The following is a 16,228-nucleotide window of genomic DNA, read 5'->3' as shown; positions in this document are numbered from 1 at the left end:
AAAAGAGGTAAAATCCTGTTACATGCTATAATATGGCTGAACCTTAAAAAGACTGTTATAGAAAGAAGTCAGACACCATTGTATGAGTTCATTTGTCTACAATATCCAGAATGGACAATTCCATGGAGATAGAAAGCAGATTGCCAAGTGTAGGGACTAGGGGAGAGTGTGGAGTGACTGCTTAATGAGCATAGGATCTCCTTTGGGGATGATGTATGTGTTCTAGGATAAGATAGTAGTTAAGGTTGCACAATATTTTGAATGTTCTAAATACATTAATGGTAAATTGCATTATATTGTATTATACCACTATCTAGCTAGCTAGCTGTATGGGAGTTTGCCTCCATCCTCTCACTGCCAACAAACAAAAGACTGTTTTCTGTGCATTTCCCATCCATCTGTATTACACATTACTGGTAATGTTTTCATTTCCTTTTGGTAGTTAACTCTTTTATTAGTTAAATAAGTTAGTGCACCTAAAATGCTTAGAACTATGCTTAACATATAATAGCAATACCATCCTTATTACTATTATTACTCTCATCTTATCATTACCCCTCCAGATTTCAGTTTATTTCCGCTTAATAGATTTTTGCCATGGTTTCAAGCATCAGCTCCTGGAAGGAGGATTTAATAGGACCTGCTTCTTGAAGATGTCCAGTGTATCAGCATAGCGATGGCCAAACTCCTGTCGGAAACCCCTAGTGCACTGCTGCTAAGGAACATCTTCTGAGGACTACATTCTTTATCCCATGACCTATCATCTATCTCATGTCTAAGGTCACCAAGCAGAAATGGAAAGAACAGTCCCTGCACCATTCACTAGGCAATTGCTCCTGTGCCCCCAGATCCTGCCCCAGTTCTGATTTTTTTCTGTGTTCCATATCAAAAATAATTGTGGAGACTGGTTTCCTTCCTGAAGCATAAGCTGTAAGTCCTCCCAGCAGTGTCACTGCAAGGTCTGCTCTGTGTCCCAGCCCAGCACGCAGGAGACTGCCACGTGGTCCCGACCAGCCGGGAAGCCTCGGCCGTGAGGGTAACTGCATGTCTTCCCTCCAGAAACTGCTGGCCAGGAGCTCCAGCATCGTCTCTGTTTCTCACAGTTTGGGCTCTTCTTTCGTGTATTTCAGATCACAAGTGCTATAATAGCACAGGCGTGGACTACCGGGGCACCGTCAGTGTGACCAAATCAGGGCGCCAGTGCCAGCCTTGGAATTCCCAGTATCCCCACACGCACACCTTCACTGCCCTCCGCTTCCCAGAGCTGAACGGAGGACACTCCTACTGCCGCAACCCGGGGAATCAGAAGGAAGCACCCTGGTGCTTCACCTTGGATGAAAACTACAAGTTTGACCTGTGTGACATCCCAGCATGTGGTAAATACTATCACTGCCTTTCATGGGTTCAGTCATTTTGAAACAGTGGTCCCCAACCTTTTTGGCACCAGGGACCAGTTTTGTGGAAGACAGTTCTTCCACAGTCCAGGAGATGGGAGGATGGTTTCGGGATGATTCAAGGGCATGCCATTTATTGTGCACTTTATTTCTGTTCTTATTACATCAGCTTCTCAGAGCATCAGGCATTAGATCCCAGAGATTGGAGACCCCTGCTTTAAAGGATCCCAGCTCTATGCCCCTTCCCTTAGGAGAATCATATAAGGGGGCAAAGGAGGTTGATAATGTTTGTTTGATCTCTAACACTGTTTCTAGGATAGATATAAACTTTGCTGTCTGAGCAGAAAATACCTTTTTGGGTACCAAAGCACACTCTCAAGGAGGAAACTGCTTTTATTCCTGCTGCCATTGTGTTAGTGGGTATAATAGGCACCATCTCTCTGGAGGTACAGGAGAAGCAGCTTATCACAATCATTCATGAAATGAGATGTTACCCATGATGGTCCTGTGGGTGACTTTTGACCCATAATTTCCAACTGCAATCCTCGTCTGAAGTAGGGAAATACACAGACATAGGGAACAGATTTGTGGTAGCCAAAGGAGAGAGGGAGGTAGGAGGGAAGGGTTGGGAGTTTGGGATTAGCGGATGCAAACTAGTATATATTGGCTGGATAACAGCAAAATCCTACTGTATAGCACAGGTTACTATGTTCAGTATCCAATGAAAAGAAGATACACATGTATTAACTGCGTCCCTTTCTCTCAGCAGAAATTAACACAACATTATAAATCAACTATACTAGAATATAATTTTTAAAAATAAAGAAGTAGGGAGATAATTTACTCATGAGCTGGAAGATTTGCTGATAATCGGATTCAAGCTTTATTACAATTAGCTTAAGTCAAGACTTGATACCTAGAAAGTATCGATTTTCATTTCAGCAGCATTCTTTAGGCAATCAGACTGAAAATACTCTCTGAGGGATGAAAGAAACCCATGAACAGTCTTTCAGACCTTAGACAGAGAGAGAAAGACCACCTACATTATCTACCATGTGCCTGCATGGTGCTTCGTGCTTTACATCTTCATCTCTATTTAAAATTCATCACCGTACTGTGGGACAGATGTTATTAACATATCCCACCAAGGTATATGTCTAGATGAGATAGCTCATAGCATTGGACCTTGAACGCTCATCTATTTGCATATAGCTCCGACCAAACTCAAAGTTCGTGCTCTTTTCCCAGACACTCTGCTATTTCCCATTTAAAGATTTTTCAGAAATAAATAAAAGGATGACAATAGGCTCCACCTCTGGATTTCAGTACACTAATTCCCATATCATGATATGACAGCAAAACATGTTCCCTTGCTGATGCAGAAATCGATCACAGTGCTTCTCAGTATATTATTATAGTATTAATCAGTTTAGTGATGTTGGAAACCCTAAGATATTTCTTTCTGAATATCAATCTGCAGAATTCTGAGGACTGGTTAATTCTAGTCACGTGAGAGAGAAATTTAGATGAAGGGTAAATCTACAGATGACAAGCCAGTTTTCACCACTTATAATAATAATTTTTTTGGAAGAACATTTTCATTTCATTTTGAAAGAAAACAGCTCCTTTTGAATTCCTCAGGCCAAGCCACAAATACATCCATTAAAGGAACAGGGAATCCTTGACATGTGATCAATAAACAGCTGCTGAGAGGCTAGCGGCTCCCTAGGGTATGAATTACAGAAGAGAGTCGGTCGGCATCAGCCATTGTTCCAAGATGAGGCTTCTTGTAATTGCCCCTCAATAGCCCACCTCTAACAAAGTAATCATACAGAATCCTACTTTTATAGCATTTCTTTAGAGCATTTGCTTTTTTTCTCATTTCATCCTTAGAAAAATCATGAAAGATAAAGTAGCAATTTCCTGCCCTATTTTAACATATGAGACAGCCAAGGTCTAGGGAAGTGGTAGGACTTACCCAAGAACACAAATGAGTTAATAGAAACCAGGTCTCCTGTCTCTAGGGCCACTCACTCTTTGTTCGATACCAGTGATTCTCAAACGGGAAGTTTTGCCTTCCAGGGAACATTTAGCAATATCTGGAGATATTGTGGTCATCACAACTGAGTGAGGTTGGGGAAAGTTTTGTTGTTGTTGTTTAGTCACTAAGTTGTGTCTGACTCTTTGTGAGCCCATGGACTGTATGTTGCCCACCAGGCTCCTCTGTCCATGGGATTTCCCAGATGAGAATACTGGAGTGGGTTGCCATTTCCTTCTCCAGGGGATCTTCCTGACTCAAAGATCGACCCTGTGCCTCCTGCATTGGCAGGCAGATTCTTTGACTTTGAGTCACTAGGGAAGCCTGGGGGAATGCTACTGGCTTCTAACGTGCAGAGGCCAGGGATTCTGCTGAACACCCCAGAATGCACAGAACAGCCCACACAGAATTATCCAGCCCAGAACACCAGTAGTGCCAGGTTTGGGAAACTCTGAGACTGAATTAGAATTACACAATTTAGACTATAGAATATAGTATATTGTATATACTGTATAAGTTATATAATTTAAACTATAGAATAACAATATTAAACAGCAGTTACCATTTATTGATTGCTTACAAAGAGCCACTATGTGAAGGGTTTTTTTTTTTAATGCATTATCTCATGTATAATAGCTCTATAACTGTATGAGTTGGGTTTTTATTTTACCCAAGAAAAATGAGACTTAGAGAGGTTAAATAACTTGTCCAAGGCCACACAATTAATAAGAAGTGGACCCAGGATTCAAAGCTATAGCCTGTCTTGTAAATTCTATGATTTATATATGTATGTGTTTGTGTATATAAATAGGTAGGTGGGTAGATGGATGGATAGATAGATTGATAGATTGGTGATAGAGATATGGAGAATAACTTTGTATCTTATAATGAGGTGTAAGCTTGTGGGGCATATTTGCAATGAGTCCTTTTCCTCCTTCCTCTCCAAGGGGATGGAATCTCATGGGAATGTTCCTGCATTCTTTAGTTAAGTCAAAGTTAAAGAGGTTTCAAAATCTCCATGGGGTTTCTCATTTTCCTACTGATATCTTTTGTTTTCATTTCAACTAAGTAAGGCTGAAAGAAGTATAGACCTAATTAAATGCAGAATGTGAGCATTTGTTATAGTTTCTAGAATAAAGGCATTTGAGAACAGTGTGCCCCAGATCATTTTATCTGTGAACTTTTCCTCTAAGACGGAACATAAAATTAAACACAACCAAATATGTCTGCTGTGAATTCTGGGAATTGGCTTAGCTAGGGCTGTGTGCATGAGCCCAGGCAGTGCCTGGAGAAGGGGAAAGAACAAAAGAAGTTTGAGCCAGACTTGAGCTCTCATCCTCCCTGTCTTTTCTTTCCTATCCCAGGTTTCCAGCAATTAGAACAGTTATTATTTATTCATTCACTTATTGAAACCAATGTATATATATTGAACTTCTACTATGCTTTAGATTTTATGAATAAGCTGTGCCCTCCTGTAGCTTACAATCTAGTAGAAGAATCAGAGGGGGAAAATACAAACCACTTTAAACACAATAGTTCCCAGTGTTCCTGTGTGTTGTAATGTGCTTTTCTGTGTGTGCTGATATTTGCTATTGGTTGAACACTGTGTGAAGTTCTTTACAGTAGCATCTGGCCTATGACTTAGCTGATGCTCAATAAAATGTGTCGAGTTAACCCTCATAATAACCCATTTTACCGATGGAGAAGCTGAGACAATGTTGTTTTTACTAAAGACAAGATTGGGTCCACAGGATTCAATGTCCAGCCTGTGTCCACCATGCTGCTGCTGCTAAGTCGCATCAGTCGTGTCCGACTCTGTGCGACCCCATAGACGGCAGCCCACCAGGCTCCTCTGTCCCTGGGATTCTCCAGGCAAGAATACTGGAGTGGGTTGCCATTTCCTTCTCCAGTGCATGAAAGTGAAAAGTGAAAGTGAAGTCACTCAGTCGTGTCCAACTCTTCGCGACCACATGGGCTGCAGCCTACCAGGCTCCTCCATCCATGAGGTTTCCCAGGCAAGAGTACTGGAGTAGGGTGCCATTGCCTTCTCCGGTCCACCATGCTACAGCTACTTAAAGAACAAATTCTATGTTATTCAGAAGAACAAACATTCCTTTATCATTTTCCTTTTCTCTTTGATCCTTATGAGCTCTCTAGGTCACCTTTTTTCTTAATATTTGTTTGTTTATTTATTTATTTTTGTCCATGCTGAATCTTTCTTAATGTGTGGGCTTTTCTCTAATTGCAGAGAGCTGGGGGCTACGCTCTAGTTGTGGTACACGGGCTTCTCATTGTGGTGGCTTCTCTTGTTGCTGAGCACAGGCTCTAGACATATGGGCTTCAGTAGTTGTGGCACATGGACTTAGTTGCTCTGCGGCATGTGAAATCTTCCTGGACTAGAGATCTAACCCATATCCCCTGCACTGGCAGGTGGATTCTTATCCACCAAGTCACCAGGGAAGTCCCTCTCTATGTCTTTGATTTTCTTACCTGAAGCTGCGCAGATGCAAGAATGGACCCCCCAGCCATAAGACATCTACTCTGAGACCCCAGGGTGTTCTTCTTAGCCTCAGCCTGATAGGGACTAGTTCCTCTGGCAGCTCCACCTAGGCCTCACATCGTTTGCCCTTTTCCCGTTAAGTCCTAAGTCTCCTCCCTTCCTGGCAGCCCTGGGTTCCCAGACCTCAGAGTTGGCCATCTTCCCTGAGATCCTGCCTGCAAACCTTCATTTGCTACGTTTCCACCTCTAGTCCCTGTGGCCACCTTCCAAGCCAAATAATGTGGACTGGATGGAACATTTGCCTATGTTCTTTCTAACTGGCACCTAGGCACACCTCCCAACTCACAGTTTCACTGTAGCCCTTATCATTGCTATTTTGCACAGCTCTGAGAGGGAAACTGTGACAAATGTCTGTTTCTCTGGGAGCTCCTTTTGCTTTGATCTGGCCATTTCCGTTGGTCCATATTTTCTGTCTTCCCAACTAATTAAGATCCCCTATTTGTTTCTTTTTTGAATTGTAGTGAGGAGGCAGAACCTTGATTACATTCATGTTTTCATATTCAAACCTTAACCCTTTATTTCCACCTAGATGAGTCTTGATTCTTCTACTAACCAAGCCAGCATGTTCGAGTCACTGCTAAATAAAGATTTCTTCATCCACCAAAAAACCAGAGCTTCCAAACAATGGTATTGTTTTTACTCTTAAAACAGCTTCACAAAAGAGTACCCATTGATAAGAAAAGTAGTGAGCCATTTGGCTCCATATGGAGTTTTCATACCTGGCCTGTTGCTTTTGTATTTCCTTTTAAGTCCTTGGCTTGCACCTGTTTGCCAAAGGGCACGCTGCCCAGTTCTGTGCCTGAATAGCCCTGACTTGTCCCATAACCTTACAAACACCCACCCTGGGTTCTGCTCTGTCACAAACCATTTTCTCCAACATGGTGGTTTACAGTTTGGGGCAAGGCAGATGTTTTCCAGATTGCGAACACTGCAGTTTTTAACTCACTCTGTCAGCAGCCTTCTCCCATATTTCATAGAAGACCTGTTGTAAGGCAATTTGTCTTTCAGCCATTTCTTCAAACCAAAATTGAACATTACAGTGGATTGGATGTTGGGGAGGGGGAGCAGAGGAAGGAATAGAGCACTGCTTTGTATAGTTGGAAGTTTTCCGGAAGAGTTATTTTTGTGCTCCAGAGCTTTTCAAGATGTACTTTGGTCTCCAGTCTTTGTATATTTTCAGCAAAGTAAAGAACAATAGTTACCAAAAACTTATAACTGAGTCATGTTTCACAAACATGTTTCAACATAAAATAATTTTCTCTAAAAGTTTTTTTTTTTTTTTTAATTTTATTGTCCCCAGTATATATTGAGTCACTTACCTAGTGTGTCAGCTACTCTAGCAATAAGCTTTTGGAGGCCCTTAACTCTTTGGGCCCACCCCCATGCCAATAGGAAGTGCTCCTTGTCATCTTGAACTTTCAGTGACAGAACTCTGCTGTAACACCATGGTGATTGTTGTTACTGGCTTTGCATCAGTCAAGATTCTGGCAGGAAACAAAAAGCACAAGCAAATAGACGGAGGAGAATTTTATTAAGATATAGTTTTTAAAGGTGTTGGCAGAATTAGGGTAAACCAATAAGGTTCAGGACCTGGGGCTAACAGGAGTGAAGCAATACCATTCTAGGCCTGGAGAGTCAATAAGAGTCGATTACTCCTCCCCATAGAGTACAACCGAGGCTGAAGAGAAGGCTGTCCAGTGTGTGCTGTGGCCTTTGGTAGAGGCAGGCAGGCAAGCCTCTGCTACCCAGCAGGAAGGGAGCCAGAGGAATAAACGCACCAACCATACTCTCTCTTCTTCTTTTGGGGTTCTTTCTATCATGCCAGTGCCTCCCAAGAGCTGGACCTAACTGGAAGCCAGAGTCCCATTAATCCTGTGCATAGAGATCAGCCTCAGCATAGGGCTGGATAGACAATGACTAAGACTAGATCCGGTGAGCTGGGGACACTTAGGGGAAGTATTCATCACTGGCTTTAAATCAGTTGCTTCGTAAGAGAGTCCAAAGTTCAGTGGGAATCTAAGTAAGGTATGTCAACTCCGTTTATAAAATCAGAGCATCTTAAAGGAATACAGAAATCAAACAACCTCTGCTTGAACATGCCAGAGACCTGCAGAGACAAGGTTATCTCTCTAACCAAAGTTATTATGCACTGGCTCCTCTGCCTTTGTATGCCAGAGGCTAAAACTTACATGTTAAATCTCCTGATTTTTCTTTTTTTTTTCTTAAATGTGAGCCACTACTTTAAATTGGAGGAAAATAAAAAGCTAGTAAGGAACAAGTGTGTGCACTAGAACTGGTTTTTAACATCTGGTGTCATCTCTTATTGAAATTTTAAGACTTTCATTGCATCCTTCATTCAGTTTTTTTCTCCTTTGATCCAAAGAGCACATAGCTCCTCCCACCTTTCCTTACCGATCCTCCTCTCTGCATGCTTCTTGCTCCTCCAAAATCTTTCTTAAAAAACATGACTCTTAGAGTTGAAACAATTTTTGATGTCTTTTAACCAGAGCAGACCAGAAGAGGACCATGATTCTTGACCATGACTCAGTACTGCCAATGAAGGGTGTTTCATTGCTATAAGTGCCAGCTATGAAATTTTTTCAGAAATTTCAGCATGCTGTTGCTGGATCCAACTGAGCCTTCAAGTCTTTGCTAAAACTTATGAGTCTTCTTTTGTTTGTTTGTTTTTAGTTTGGTTATATCAAAAATTATTTAGTAGATCTTTTGAATCATGAACTTCTCTAAGCAAGGCTTTAACCTAACTCCAAGTTATCATATTATAAAATTTCCACTGTTGGTTTGAGTTTATTCTAAACAACAGTTTATTTTAACTGTTGTGTATGATCCTTCATGGGAAATAGATGTGGAAACAGTGGAAACAGTGTCAGACTTTATTTTTGGGGGCTCCAGAATCACTGCTGATGGTGACTGCAGCCATGAAATTAAAAGACGCTTACTCCTTGGAAGGAAGGTTATGGCCAACCTAGATAGCATATTTAAAAGCAGAGACATTACTTTGCCAACAAAAGTCCATCTAGTCAAGGCTGTGGTTTTTCCAGTGGTCATGTATGGATGTGAGAGTTGGACGGTGAAGAAAGCTGAGTGCCGAAGAATTGATGCTTTTGAACTGTGGTGTTGGAGAAGACTCTTGAGAGTCCCTTGGACTGCAAGGAGATCCAATCAATCCATCCTAAAAGAGATCAATCCTGGGTGTTCATTGGAAGGTCTGATGTTGAAGCTGAAACTCCAATACTTTGGCCACCTCATGCGAAGGGTTGACTCATTGGAAAAGACCCTAATGCTGGGTAAGATTGGAGACGGGAGGAGAAGGGGACGACAGAGGATGAGATGGTTGGATGGCATCACCGACTCGATGGACATGGGTTTGGGTAGACTCCGGGAGTTGGTGATGGACAGAGAGGCCTGGTGTGCTGCAATTCATGGGGTCGCAAAGAGTCGGACACAACTGAGCGACTGAACTGAACTGATGATCCTCTAAAATTTTATTTCTGTAGTCAACTAATTATCTTTCTTAGGTTCAGGCCATTTCAAATTTGATAAACATGTCATCATCAAGTAGTTGATGACAGTATTGAACAGGCAGGTCCTCTCAAGAATAGCCTTCTATAATTTGATGCTGTTTGCTGATTAACACTATTAAAGTATAGCCATGTGATGAAGTACAAATCCATCTATTGATATTATCTAGTCCTCCATTTTTTCTCCATAAGGATATCATGAATCACTTGATCAAACATTTTGCTAAAGTTTAAACATGTTTGTCCTATCCCTCCAAAATAATCCTATCAAAGATGAAAGACATTCAATGTTATAGAACCTATTGGATTTTGGAATCTTTTTTTCTTAATCTTTTTTTTCTTAAATGTGAGCCACTACTTTAAATTGGAGGAAAATAAAAAGCTAGTAAGGAACAAGTGTGTGTACCAGAACTAGTTTTTAATATCTGGTGTCATCTCTTATTGAAATTTTAAGACTTTTATTGCATCCTTCATTCGGTTTTTTTCCCCTTTGATCCAAAGAACATATAGCTCCTTAAAGATTAGCTCAACTAAAAAGTTAGCAAAGGACTTAGACATTCCTCCAAAGATGATATACAAATGGACAAGAAGCATTATAAGAATATGCTCAATATCACTTAATAATTAGAATAATTAAATAAATATAATTATTATTTATAAATAAAAATAAAGAAATGCAAATCAAAACTACAGTGATATTTCATCTCATATTCATTAATAGAATATCAATACCTCATATCAAAAAATAGAATATAGCAAATGTTAGCAAAGATGTGGAGAAATTAGGACCATTTTGCACTGTAGGTAGAAAGGCAAAATGTTGTAGTAGCAACTATAGAAAACATATGGATATGCCTCAAAAAGTTAAAAATAGAATAACCATATGATCCAGCAATCCCACTTTGAGTATACATCCAAAAGAACTGAAAGCAAGATCTCAAAAAGATATTTACACACCCATATTCATCACAGCGTTATTCACAATACCTAAAAGCAGAAAGCAAGTCAATGCCTACGAGTAGATGAATGGGTAAAAAAAAAAAAAAAAAAAAAGTGGTATTTACATACAATGGAACATGGTTCAGCCTTGAAAAAGAAGAAAGTCTTGTTACCTGCAACAACATGGGTAAACCTTGAGGACGTTATTCTGAGTAAAAGAAGCCAACCGAAAGACAGATACCATATGAGTCCATTACATGAGATATCTAAAGTAGTCTAGTTCCTAGAAACAAAAGGTAGAATGGTGGTTGCCAAGATCTGGGGAAGGGGAAATGGAGAATTGTTGTTCAGTGAGTACAGAGGTTCAGTTTTGCAAAGTGAAAAAATTCTGGAGATCTGTACAACAGTATGACTATACTTCACACTATTGAAATGTACACTTCCTGATGGTTAGGATGGTAAATCTTCTTACATGTTTTTTTACCATGATTTTTAAGAAAAATTTTTTAATTTAAAAGATTAGCCCAACTCTTTCCTTTTATGGAAAACAGAGGCCCCAGAATTTAAAGAAACTTTTAGTGAACTTGTGTGGATTCCAGTTACTAAGGTTTTTCTCAAGTACTCACAAATGAGTTACCGCTCCTAACTTAATGTGGTTAAAACATTTTCCAAGGAGAAAAATGTTAATCCCTGTATATGGGCTATTCAGAGTCTTTTAAAGAATTCTTTTGAGAATACATAAGGCGATAGATCATATACTTAGTATTTCCATCATTAAGTCAAGAGAGCGAGTGGCTGGGCCCAGTGTGCCAACTGAAGGCCTATTTGCCACCTCTGCTCCTTCACTTTCCTGATACATGCTTAAATATCACCAGTGCAGGCCCCCATCTGCCACAGGCCCACTTATTTTGTAGTTTTCAAATAATAAATGGTGGCTCCTCTGTTTGTTTTCTATGGTTTTTTAAATTTTTTCAGACAAGATCATAATTCAACTTGTTTAATTTCCTTTGAATTCTAAGGTTCTGTACGACTTCTTCCCACCTTTGCCAGATTTAAGATCTGAGTACTTTCTTTTTTTAACTCAAAGTAATATCGCGGATGATGTTTCACTTCATAAAAGTACCTCTTGAATGAGAAATCATGTTTACCTTGCTGTAAGCCCCAAGAGAAGAAAGAAGTATTTTCTCCATTATATTTAATTACTAATCAAAGTATTGAATATCATTGTAAAAATAAAATAGGAATGTCAGATGTGAGTAGTGATACCAAATTGTTGATTTTTAAAAGAAAATTAATCATGTGGTCCAGGCTAAATTGTTGGTTTCAAAAATCCCAAGTATTTAACTTGATGAAACTAATATGTGCATTTAACTTTTAAACAGTTATTCCAAAGTTTTAAAAATCTTCCCCATTTTAATTTTCAGCCAATTTTCTTTGCAGTGCCTCAGAGGTGTCCATTACCCTTTAAAATGAATAGTAAGAATAATGTCCATTGTTCTTATGTGATTCTTTTTAATAGTGTAACTCCCACTAGACATTAGTCCTTACTTAGAAGGAATCTTGGAATCTTAACAAGAATGATGAAAAACAATTCCATATAGTATTTTAATTTTTATTAGTCATATAATTTAAAAAGCACAGAGGCATCGAAGACAGACAGACTGACATTCCAACCCGACTCCACCACTTCCTTTGTTGTTGTTCAGTCGCTCAGTGGTGTCCAACTCTTTGCGACCCCATGGACTGTAGCACACCAGGCCTCCCTGTCCTTCATCATCTCCCAGAGCTTGTTCAAACTCATGTCCGTTGAGTCGGTGATGCCATCCAACCATCTTGTCCTCTGTCAACCCCATCTCCTCCTGCCTTCAATCTTTTCCAGTATCAGGATCTTTTCAAATGAGTCAGCTCTTCCCATCAGGTGGCCAAACTATTGGAGCTTAAGCTTCAGCATCAGTCCTTCCAATGAATATTCAGGGCTGATTTCCTTTAGGATTCACTGGTTTGATCTTGCAGTCCAAGGGACTCTCAAAAGTCTTCTCCAACACCACAGCTCAAGCTTTGGCAAATTTATCCTTTCTCAGCCTCAGTTTCCCTGTGTGTGAAATCGAGATAACCTGGACTTCCCTGGCAGTCCAGTGGTTAGGACTTTGCCTTCCAAGTTGAAGGATTCAGGTTCGACCCCTGGTCAGGGAGCTAGACCACATGCCTCTCTGCCAAGAAGCCAAAACATTAAACAGAAGCAACTAGGGTAACAAGTTCAAGAAAGACTTAAAAAAAAAAAAAAAAAGAAGAAGAGAAGATAATCCAAAGTGCAGGGTTAAAGTGAGGAATAAAAATGCTGGGACATTAGAAAGAGGTTGGGCAAATGTTAGTTTTCTGATTTTCCATGAGTGAGGTTAGTTGTTCTGTGGGATGTTTTTATATGAAGTTTTTTGAGCCAGACGGCGACTCCCCTTTTGGCCGAGCGCAGAGAGCCGTGTGGGAAAGAAGTGTAGTCAGTCAGGAAGACTTGCAACGGGCCTGAGTTTGTTTTCTGTCACTTCCAACGTGACCACGCAGTGTTCTGCTTGATTATTTCACTTGGCAAGAAGACACTGTCTTCGTTTGCATATCCTCAGTGTAATCAGAGGGAGCCAAGTTTGACAATGTTTAAAGGATTTAGCTTCTTGAAGTTTGTTCTCCGGCAGACCTACACGGGGATTTGTCCCAGACCTCCCGTTTATAGTCAAAGGCGTTCCATGAATAATCTGATACGGAGTGAGCACAGAATAGGCTCCTTTGTTTGCCAGACAGGTGAGGGCCCTAGTTTCTCTTGTTGCTAAAAATGTGGCCAGAAAAATGACTAGCTTTACATTCGTGCTAAATTAGCCTCATTCCTTTTGTAATCTTACCCTCAAAATGATTTCACTGAAAATCCAAGAATAACAAGAGGCACTTCCCCCCCCAGGGGCCTGAGAAACTTGAAAGTGTTTTATAGCGTTAATAATAATCATAGATGCAATGGTTTATCTCTGGACCTTCTATCTTGTTCCATTGCTTTATAGCAGAAATTAACAAAAAATTGTAAGGCAAATCATACTCCAAAAAAAAATCAGTGATAATAACAATAAAAGTGAAAGTGTCAGTTGCTCAGTCACGTCCGACTCTGCGACTCCATGGACTGTAGCTCACCAGGCTCCTCTGTCTATGGGATTTTCCAGGCAAGAATACTGGAGTGGGTTGCCATTTCCTGTTCCAAATAATAACAACAGCATTGAATAACTACTCAGCAGTTTTCAGTTTTCTCAGACTCTTTGCTGACTATTCTCTCTCATATGAACTAAACAAGATTGGCAGCACAGGTATTATTATCCCCCTTGAATAATTGAGGTTAGAGAGAGATTTCTGGCTTACTGTTATTTAGAATTTTCAGCCCAAAGCTTTTATTCCCTGAATCTTCCTACTCTAAGGGTAGAGGGTAAATATTGTGCGATTGAGCTGTAACGGGTACTTGAATAGATACTTTCCATGTTTCTTCACTTGTGGTTTATAACAGTTTTCTGAAATAGTCCTATTTTGCAGATGAGTTTGCTCAGAGAAGCCACATGCCTACTCATGGTTACACAGATAATGAAAAAGTCTGTCTTCAGAGATTTCTCACTCTAAAACATAATCTCCTTTGTTGTATAAAGTGGATGGATAGACAGATGAAGAGATATAGCCATCCCTTTCCCTCAGTCCGTCCACCCACCCACAGACGTGCAGACATAGTTGTTAGTACAACATCCAAAACCCAGTTCCCAATGACTAGTATGATTAGAACAACCTTCAGCGATGCCTGGGTTTATGCTCACCTGCCACAGTGTATAAGTGGAGAGTTCAAAAGCAGCATACCTGGCAAAGCTTCAGTGTTATTCCCCACCTTTCAGGCCTCCTTCCTTCCTACTTCCGTGAAACAAGAGAGAACCTACCCCAGGAAAATAGGTGCAAAACAACAGCCACTCTCAAATGACTGGCAGTCTGGTGTAGTACTGGAGCAGGAGGTGTGAAGCAAGACCAACTGGAGAGGAATCTGAGCTGTTGAATTACTGGCGACATGTCCTTGGGCAAGTAAATTAACCACCCTGCCCCTCAGCTTCCTTATCTGTAAAAGTAAGGATGAGGATGGTGCCTATCCCATGAGGTTGGTGGTGAGGATAAAATGAATGAGTTATGAAAAGTGCTTAGAACAGTTCTTGGCCCATATTAATAATAACAGCTAACATGATTTTCTGCTGATAGAAAACACTCAATAAATATTAAAACTATAATTTTTATTATATTCAGTAAGCAGATTTCACCCTTCCCCCAGCTCCTCTGAGGGTTAACCCACCGATGACAGGTTTTAGTACCCCTTCCTAACTTCTCATGTTGAGTCTGTTTCTATGAAAAGTGTGACTAATTACTGCCATATCTCACTGGACAGCAGGTTCCCAAAGAAAGTGTGTGCAAGTAAAAGCTATGTATAGTATATTCTCACTTACATATATTGAGGAAGCTTACTGTTTAAAGGGACTTTTAGGATCTCTACACCCCTCTATCCATACTTCCCTTGTAGCATTTCCAATAACATATTGTAATTATCTTATCTCTGTTTTCCTTACCAGATCATGAACTCTTTAAGAGCAAAGCACATGTTGTATTTCATTTTCTATTCCCAGTACCTAGTGGAGTGCTTGCCAGTAGTAACTTTTGTTTATTGACTAACTGAACAAATGGGAAGATGAGGGAATGGATGCATGGTTAATTCTTTGAAGTAAATAATCAACTCTCAATTTTATGTCGATCTGACTTTTCACACTTTGGATTTTCTTAAAGCTAGATAGCTGATGATATTGTTGGTGATCAGGGTACATCATTATGCAGCCCCTCTAATTACTATCCCGTAATGCTTGCATTTGTTCTACCAGTCAGGTCATTCATTAGTTTTAGTATATACTCAGGGCATTGAGTTTAATGGTCAGACTCAAACCAAAAAAAAGAAAAATATGTGTCCTCGTGTCCTTGTATACATGTTATATTCTTTTCCAAGCAATGGTAACAGTGGATGTATCAGATTTCAAAAATACACTTCAAAGGGTTACCACTCATAATTATTGAGCTCATATGAAACTCTTTAAGAAGAATTCTTGGCTTTCAAAATAATGTCAAGTTATACAGTGATGCTGTGCAAGAGGGAATTGTAGACACCACCCAAAACAGATAGATACTTCACTTTTGTGGATGAGAAAAAGCGAGACCCAGAGAGGTGAATGATTTGTTCAGGGTCACACAGCTCAGCAGAGATGGAGCTAGCCCTGACTTCTCGTCGTCATATTCTCAGGCTAGGGGCTTTGTGGCCTCTGGGGCCAGTATTCTTTGGTGATGTTGATTCTGGAAGATGCAGGACTGGCCCTGTATGTCCGAGCCAGCCAAGACAAGGGCACGATTCCTGGAATGCTACATTGTGGTTGATGTGGGCTGGCAGCCAATGGAAGAAGACCCCTGTGGTCCATATTAACACTCCTGGATGTATACAGTCCATCCATGTGGCGTTTAACTTTTAAGGTGTTGGAGAAATGCAGGTCTGCTGCTAAACAGAGGTGACCCACACACACGTGAAGTCTTTATAATGTCCCCCTGCAATTTTTAAACATTTGAACTCTAAACTTTTCAACTTTCATAAATTACATTGAAGGTTTGATAGAAACAAATTGTACTAAGCAAGGGTTCTTTTTTCTCACAGAAGATTTGTCTGTAT

The 16,228-nt window shown here is 40.2% G+C and overlaps 1 protein-coding gene across 2 annotated transcripts in view; it reads left to right on the top strand.

The window, feature by feature from the left end:
- Window positions 1-16,228, top strand: part of ROR1 (receptor tyrosine kinase like orphan receptor 1) — a 450,818-nt gene that overhangs the window by 415,591 nt on the left and 18,999 nt on the right. For both annotated transcript variants that reach the window (XM_081486553.1, XM_081486554.1), the window contains one exon: window positions 1,131-1,376. In XM_081486553.1, the coding sequence (XP_081342679.1) occupies window positions 1,131-1,376 (246 nt within the window). The remainder of the gene's footprint in view (window positions 1-1,130; window positions 1,377-16,228) is intronic.

Source organism: Giraffa tippelskirchi, chromosome 5 (assembly GCF_054371585.1).
Source record: "Giraffa tippelskirchi isolate mGirTip1 chromosome 5, T2T-mGirTip1v1.2.pri, whole genome shotgun sequence".
Lineage (NCBI taxonomy): Eukaryota > Metazoa > Chordata > Mammalia > Artiodactyla > Giraffidae > Giraffa > Giraffa tippelskirchi.
Note: the sequence above shows the minus strand (reverse complement) of the source record. Positions and strands in the feature narration are given on the sequence as shown.